The following is an 8,652-nucleotide window of genomic DNA, read 5'->3' on the forward strand; positions in this document are numbered from 1 at the left end:
GATAGATGCCATTCCTATTTTGTAGATAGGAAAATGAGGTTTAGAGAAATTAGATAACTTGCCAAATACTATATTTTTATTAACTGGAGAAGCAACGAATCAAACCCAATTTACTTCTGAACCTGCCCTTACCCTGGGATCAGATGTGAAAAAGAACAAACTGACTAGCTAGAAGTGCAATCACAGCTTCAAAATTGTATTCCAATTTGATGATTTTACACAGTAAAAGTATCTAATTCTGAAATCTATAAAAATGGTTTCTAAACTTTTTAAAAATAAGTACTTATAAGACAACTGGTCTAATCATTCAAAAGATCATATCATGGGAGAAAAGAGAGGAGAATGTTTTAGAATAAAAGAAACCAGAGATAAAACAAGTAAATGTAATGCATGTTCTTTATCTGAGTCCTGGTTAGAACAAAACAACTAAAAATTATTTTGGCAAAATTCAGGAAATTCGCATATGGCCTGAGTTTTATGTTATGTGTGAATCACCAATGTTGTTAGATGTTACAGTTGTTTTGTTACAAGACAAAGGTTTTTTTGGAGTTAACGATTTAAAGAAATATTATTATGAAATATTTAGAGATCAGCTCTCATGATTTCTGTAATTTACCTGAAAATATTACAGCAAAACAATCAATTAAGCATCTATAGCAAAAGGTTAAAAAGACAGAAATCTAGGGAACAAGTGTATGGTTGTTCATTTTGCAACTGTCCTCACTTTCCTGTATATTTGAAGTTTTCTCAAAATAAAAAGACAAAATTTCAAAAACTGCTCACATGAAAGAAGTCAGTGTTTATCTTTCAGCTCTGAAACAAATGTTCTTTACCAGGATTTAGCATCATGTTATTTTTTTTAATCCTCTGACCTTAGCTGAATCATACTTCTTGACAGAGGAAAAATGGTGCTCCATCATATGAAACTGTCAGAGGGCAATCCCTCTGCTTACTTTGAGAAGCCAACAGGAAAGTGTGGAAGATCTGTTCCTACTTGGAAGACCTGAGCCATGGCTGTCCAAGTCTTCTTAAGTGTCATCATTCACTATCATACTTCTCATCAATCAAGTAAATTATTCACTGAGAAGCTTATTGTTACCATATTGATCAGGAAGAAACTGATGCACAAAGGACTGCTTTCAACCCCGGCAAATTACAACTATCCTCTCTTTGTCTTTGAAATCAAATTCTTTGACAGAAGTGACCTTAACATGAATCTCATACATTTCCTATTTCCAAAAAATTCTACTGAAGAGCTATAAAACCTGAAAATTCTCTTGTGCTTTCTCCTCCTTTGCTTCCAGTTACCATCCTAAAAGGATCAGCTGAAAGCCATCAATTGGATCGAACATCCTAAGAAGAATCACACCAAGCCAGGTATATGAATATTTTAGATATATCGGGGACTAATATATCTAATGTTAACTAAGCAGCTTTCAAGTTATACACATATATTGAGTAATAATAGTAGTAGTTGTTATAATAGTTATTCTCCTCTCTTCTTGTGAACTGCTACACTATGTGATAACAGACTCAACTCATATGCTATTAGAAGAAAATATAATCAGTGGAGAATTTTTTTTTAATTTTATTTATTTGACAGAGAGAGACACAGCTAGAGAAGGAACACAAGCAGGGGCAGTGGGAGAGGGAGAAGCAGGCTTCCCGCGGAGCAGGGAGCCCGATGTGGGGCTCGATCCCAGCACCCTGGGATCACGACCCGAGCTGAAGGCAGACGCTTAACAACTGAGCCACCCAGTGGAGAATATTTTTTAATCTTGAGAAGAAACTCTGACAGGATATTAGGAATCTGATAATATAATAATAACAACTCCTTTCTCCAGTTGGGCCAGATGGTTTTCTTCTTGGTATACTCGTACTATAATAATTACCACCACTAAGCCTTTATCATAGACCAGACATTGTGCCCAGTACAATCTGTAATATACATCATTCCAGTCAATCTTCAGTACAACCTTAAAATGCAGGTTTGCAATTCACTCAAAGTCATACAGTAAGTGGCAAAGCGGTGATTTAAACCAAGTATGACTGACTCTAACACCAGTGTGATAAACAGCAGGGCTCTATTGATCTATTGATCTATCTGATCTGACAGCACACCACATTGACGTGGGAATTTACTTGCCCTAACAGTACTTGTTCTACATAATAATTTTACCTTTGTTTTCTGAAATCAAGTTGATATGTACATATTGTATACATGATCAAAATAAAAATAGAAGGCCATGTCCTTTCCTTACTCTCCCCTCCTACAACCTAAAACCAAAGTACAATTATTTTTGGAAGTATTTTTTAATTGATTAAATCTGCACTCTACTGACTACAATGATATAAAAATGAATAAAACATAATTCCATCCTTTAGGGATTTAGAAAAAGGGCATCAGGTAGCAAAATCTTCAGTAGAAAGAAGTTTGGGAAAGAGTCCATTTGATATGGTTCTTAGTCCTAAGTAACAGCCTTATAAAACAGAAACAAGGAACACTTTCCTTGCTTAAAAGAACATCATAGAACATTTACAAAATCATGAACATTTACTGCTCAATAAACATCAGATAATTTGTATCATGGTTCATCAAACAGGGAAGTTTCTAGGATTAGAATAGAAATAAAAAGGAAACTATTTCATTCTCTTATTGTTAAACTTCCTAAGATCCTGCCCTTCCTAGGCAAACTTTAGTATCAGTGGAAAATGCCCATCCTACAAACTAGTTATAAGAATAATAATTCTTGACTTTCCTCCATTACTTTCTCTCTTAAAGAATGTGTTTTAGCTTGAAGTAATTTTGCCTCACCACTATGGAATGAAAATATATACACAATTGTCAGAAACCACTGCTGTCTTTTAAATTGTACTTTCTAACAAAACTAAGTCATTTGTCAAAACACATCCCATCTCTCACAATATCATAACTAATAGTGAGCAACTTTTCTGCTTTTCCCAAGAATTAGCAGAAAAAGATGAAGACTCTGACACTGCTGGCGTGCATCTGTGCACTGAGTGCTTGCTTCTCAGTAAGTATCCACCCAAGTAACTGTTATTCTTATATATCGATAACATTTAGTGTGTATACCTAATTGAGACTTGAAAAGTACACGCAATTCCTATTTCTAAGAAGCTTAACATCTTTTGTTTTCTGTGAAACATAAAAAAAACAGCTAATTAAAGCACTAGGAAATGATTCATTTCATTCATTTTAATCAATATTTCCACATCACTAACTTTATCATTGGTGTGATGAAGTAAGATGGAGATGCAGAAAAAATGGATCATATAGGGCCTCATCGGTGTAGAACACGGATACCATTTTCAGTATACTGGGAAACCTCAGGATGACTAGTGTGTCCACAGGGGAAGGACCTGACTTTGGGTCCTGGGGAGAAAACAGATTTCAGGGGACAAAAGCTAAGGTAGAGAAAACAGGCAAGAAGCTAAGGCAGTGGTCCAGATAAAAGATGATGGTATCTTGCACTAAATGTCAGCAATTAAAACAAAATATGAGGGTGGATTTAAGATATAGTTTGGTGATTAAGTCTGCCATAACTTATGCTGCTTAGGTGTGTAGTGAAAGAAAGAAATGAACACAAGAGTTTTAGACATGTTAAATTTGAAAGGCTATTAGACTTCTATAAGGAGATGTCAAAAGGCAATTGGATATACACTGTCTGGAGTTCAAAAAGAAGTTTAAGAGTAAAGTTTATGTTTTAAAGGTATTTGAAGCTATGGGACCTTATAAGATTACCTAGAGAAAACATGTAGGTGCTTTGGATATGGATAGGGAAAATGAAGGAAGCACAAAGGGGACAGGAAAGTAGTTTCCAAAACCAAGAGATTGTAAAATGGGCCCTACCTTTAAAAGATATTTAGGGTCTGGGACACGTGGGTGGCTCAGTTGGTTAAGCATCTGCCTTCAGCTCAGGTCGTGATCCCTGCAATGGGCTCCCTACTCAGCAGGGGAGTTTGCTTCTCCCTCTCCCTCTGCCCCTCTCCCTTATCAAAAATAGAAGGACATGGCCTTCTATTTTTCTTATAAAGCACATTTCCTAAAATTTACTTAATCTCTTTGGGATTCAGTTTCTTCATCTGTATAATGAGAATAATAATAGAACTCACCTTCTGGTGTTGCTAAGGAATTAAGAAAACTTATATTTGGAAACCATTTAAAATAAGGCCTGACACAAAGGTAAGTGCACAAAAAGTAAAAGGACTTTTTTACAAAGATAATGACAGATGTGAACAGGCAAATGAGGATGTATTAAATATGCTCTTCCTGGCTTTATATTTATAAGCACTTCCATCCTTAAATCTAAGCTCAAACCCTTAGAGGCATTTTCAACCTGTCCCCCTCTCAAACTTCCCTAATCCCAATTCTAGTCAAAAAGTCCTGTCAGAGCCATCCATAACTGCCGATCTTAATGATAATTAGTCAATATATTTTAAGTAAACTAGTCAAACTGCTCATTTGATACATGTTCTATGCTAACAAAGTTAGTAAAACATCACAGGTATTTTTTGGTCATCTAAATTAAAATAGCTGAAACTTTTTCACATAATAAACACTTATAAATGTTAAGATTTTATTTGATGAGAAATCTGGCTTATTATCAATTCTATGCATTTGTTCATTCAGTAAATATCTAAGGGGTGCCTATTATGAGCCAGGCATAGTTCTAGATATTGGACATACAGAGATTAACAAGACAAAATCCCCACCCTCATGAATTTAATCATCTGATTAAGGGAATGAACAGTATTAAATATTTCAAAGTATAGAAGTCATAGAATTAGACTTCAGATCTGCAATTTAATTTGCATCACTTCATAAATGAGTACACTGAGATCCAGTGAAATTAAGTGATTTGCCCAAAGTCACTCAGTATTAATGGCAGATGCCGGACAGACCCAAACCTCTCCTGATGGTCTGCTGCAGTGTGTTTCAAACATCCTCCTTCAAGATCTGGGAGTTCTTCTCACCATCCTCAAACACCACAAGAAAAAGTAGAGAAGGAGCTGGTGGAATTCAAGGCCCCCAATCCTGCTTCAATCAAAGCAATTTTCTAATTATCTGGATCACATACTGAATCTTGAAAAATTTGCCAGAACAATATGACCTGTTTATTTCGTATTAGAAAAATATTACCCTATAAGAACATCTTCTGAGACGTTCCATGAGCATCCCAGATTCAGAGTTGCAGACTCTGGAATTCTATGCCCATTTATAAGAGAGCTATGCAAAAATACCAGTTATGTGGGTCACAAGCCAATATTTTCATTTAAGAACATTCTAAGTTATGAACTAAAACGTCCTGAATAAATTTTTTCAAACAACTCATGCTTTCCAAAGTTATTTTAAGGTTGTATATATTAGTCTCTGAAGAAGTTATCTTAGCTGAACAACACTGCTGGTCTCTCAAAAGTTGTCACCTTTGCCTATGCCAAGCTTTATAGTGTGAGACCGGAATGATTTATCTATTGGGTGGTCTCAGAAGGGTTTATGTGTAAATTATCAGGAGGTAAAAAGTAACCTATCCTTGCTTGGAATTCTGGCATGTGCTCCCTTATCCTTATGTTAATATTTCTTTTCTCTAAATTAATATAACTGATAATTTTAGTATGAGATGAAATGCAGGAAAAAAATGATATAAACAAATTGCAGTATGTTTAGAGATAAGATACTGAAACAGTAGTGGAACTCTAACTCAAATAATGTCAGGAACTAAGAATGTTAATCTTGAAGAATATAAAACCCAGATGACATGGTAAAATATTTTCGAATTTTGAAGGTCTCTAGGATCTTCTATGTGCTGCCAAGTGCAAAATTAGGACCAAGAATGAATACCTGAAAAAAAAAATTCTCTGTTCTGCTAAGAATGGAAATCCCCCCCCGCAAAAAAATCCATTTAGTATCAAGAACTCCCTACCAGGCAACCTGGTGAGACATGGTAGAGAATTAGAAAAAGTTGTCAAGCATAGGCTGGAAAGCCATTCAGGTGTACTGGAAAAAAAGATCAAGTATTGGTTGTGGAACTGGACTAAATCAGTATTCTTTTCAGATGTGAACATCTTTGAGAAATCATGAAAGCTATAGGTTCTCTGCAGACAAAATGCATAAACATGCAAAATTTTCCTACAATATCATAGGATTCATTGACCCGAGTTTCTGTAATTATAATTTACAATTAAAGGTAACGGCCAGGGCACCTGGCTGGCTCAGTCTGTAGAGCTTGTGACTCTTGAACTTGCTATCATGAGTTCGAGCCCCACGTAGGGTGTGAAACCTACTTTAAATAAATATTAATGGCTAAAGTTCTTTTTCCAATTTAAAAAAGCTAAAAACTAAGTTTTCTTCGATGTGGAGGATATAAAAGGTGAAGTGGGATATTTGTTAAGTTGGTTGTTTGGGATTTTGTTGTTTTGTTTTTTGATGATGGCAGATGTGAAAGGTGTGATTCAGAAAAGACTCCTTGATCTCAGTTGAACGTCTTTAACAGAAGTTTCATGAACAGAGCGCAGCAAACAGGGTGGCCTTTTGCTCGGTCCTCAGGCAGTAACCTAATCATTTTCTAACAGAGGAAGAAGAGAGGAACTATAAGCACAAAGGGCAGATCTAGCTAATCCTCCAAGCTTGAACCCACAGGAATATATCCATTGTAGCTAGCTCAGAAATAAATGCTTGACAAAATAAACTAATAGCAAGTTGTTCTTGAGATTTGGTGAAATTAGAACAATACTCACTAAACCCACTGCAATCTGGTTTCCATTCCCAAAACTCCATAAATACTGCCCATCCAACATTCAGCAATAATCCCCTAGTTGATAAATCAATGGATGTTTTCAGTTCTTGCGTTTTCTTTCTTCCCACAGCTCAGTGAAGGTCGAAAAAGGCCATGGAAAACACAGCACAGAAAGAATTATGTCCTACAACATATATTAGACCGCCGATTACCACTGTATCAAAAATTTCAACCTAACTGGAATATGTTAATTCAAAAGCATTTAATTTTTGGTCCATACAAATACCCAAGGCCTTCATATCCAATCAAGAGAAAGCCAAGGCCAAAACATCGCCAGCCATCTAGGTGTCCAGTTAAAAATAACACCGTGGTCAATAACAACACCTCAGGGGCTACCACTCAAATCCCATCTTTGAGTCCCACATCTACTTCCAACAAAATTACTGAATCTCCAGGTGTGACTTCTCTTATTCAGACTACCACCACCATATTTGTAAAAGAAAATAACACGGGCTCTCCTGCAGTTACCCCAACACCACAACCTTCCCCAGCTTTGCCAGACACCACAGCTGCCCCACTGACATCTTCCCCACCTCTGCCAGAGCCTACAGCTGCCCCATCTACATCTTCCCTAACTACACAAGCACCACAACCTTCCCCAGCTTTGCCGGACACCACAGCTGCCCCACTGACATCTCCCCCACCTCTGCCAGAGCTTACAGCTGCACCATCTACATCTTCCCTAACTACACCAGCACCACAACCTTCCCCAGCTTTGCCGGACACCACAGCTGCCCCAAATACCACACCTAATCCTTCCCCAACCACTCCTGCACCTGAAACTTCCCAAACTACAACTGCACCCACACCCCAAACTACCACTCCAGCCACTACTCAAACTACTGTTGAACAAACAACCTCACCTTCCAGCCAAAATGCAAATTCTCAATTCTGGCAATATATTTATAATATAATAAAGTACATTTCTGGTATTACACAAAAGAAATAGTACATCATATATCATGAAGTGTTCTGTTGTCAGATATGATTTATGAGTGCAGAACTACCACCTTTACTTTTATGACCAATCTCAAAGTGAAATTATAATATTCCTCAAATGTAAAGCACTATTACTAATCTTTGAATCGATTTACCTCACATGACTTATTAACATGAAAAACCACCTCTATCCCACAAAACAGGTGCATAACCATAATTTAAGATCACTTTGTGGAATCTCCACTTTGTGGAGATAGCCCGCTGGGGAGTGGGGGGAGACATTAGCTAAACAGAGAAAATTATATGAATCAGGAGCCCTTTACTTTTCCTAAATGTTGGAAACCATAAGGTCACTACTCTGTACCCCCAACCAAGAACCCACCTGAACTAATCCCACAAATAAAAAGGGTTAAAATTAGGTCTCTCAAACAAAAACATGTAAATCTAGATAGACCTATCATTGCATTACTGATTAAAGACAAAAATTCTTTAGACAATCATCTTAAATCTTTAAATCCAATTCCATTCCACAAAATGTGAACCAAGGAAGAAGAAAGTTGATTTGAAAAGAAGATCTTAAGTGGTGAAAACAAAATCTGGCAGCCAAGAACAAGCCAGATCTCTGGCACTACATACTTGAGAGCACATAATTGTTTAGGTTTTATGGTTGATATTTACTGTATTATCTCTAAGTTAATTTCAATCCAATGTACTTCATTCTAGCCTCTGTGAATCACAAGAAGACTTTTTGTGTATGTTCACATGGTGGTTATAATATTTTACTATGAATTCAATTAATTTCATCTTACTAATTCAATTAATTCAGTGTGAAATGTATTCAGCAGAATATTTTCTAAAAGTTTTAGCCATCTATTTAAATGTGTTTTAAAGCAAACCA

At 36.3% G+C, this 8,652-nt stretch overlaps 1 protein-coding gene across 1 annotated transcript; it reads left to right on the top strand.

Annotated features, from left to right (window-relative positions):
* The first annotated feature begins 1,310 nt into the window (after positions 1 to 1,310).
* On the top strand, positions 1,311 to 8,123 carry MUC7 (mucin 7, secreted). The gene is made up of 3 exons (XM_025886980.2): positions 1,311 to 1,377; positions 2,967 to 3,035; positions 6,886 to 8,123. The coding sequence occupies exons 2-3, from the start codon at positions 2,982 to 2,984 to the stop codon at positions 7,762 to 7,764; spliced, it is 933 nt and encodes a 310-aa protein (XP_025742765.2). The 5' UTR covers positions 1,311 to 1,377; positions 2,967 to 2,981; the 3' UTR covers positions 7,765 to 8,123.
* Positions 8,124 to 8,652: the final 529 nt, after the last annotated feature.

Source organism: Callorhinus ursinus, unplaced genomic scaffold (genome assembly GCF_003265705.2).
Source record: "Callorhinus ursinus isolate GAN/ISIS: 27379988/994484 unplaced genomic scaffold, GSC_fseal_2.0 scaffold4, whole genome shotgun sequence".
In the NCBI taxonomy this organism is placed as follows: Eukaryota; Metazoa; Chordata; class Mammalia; order Carnivora; family Otariidae; genus Callorhinus; species Callorhinus ursinus.

What these genes read in the sequence shown, in the direction of transcription:
- MUC7 (XM_025886980.2), top strand. Translation starts at nt 2,982, where the DNA reads ATGAAGACTCTGACACTGCTGGCGTGCATCTGTGCACTGAGTGCTTGC. An exon ending in CACTGAGTGCTTGCTTCTCA is followed by an intron (nt 3,036 to 6,885) that starts GTAAGTATCCAC and finishes TTCTTCCCACAG; the next exon opens with CTCAGTGAAGGTCGAAAAAG.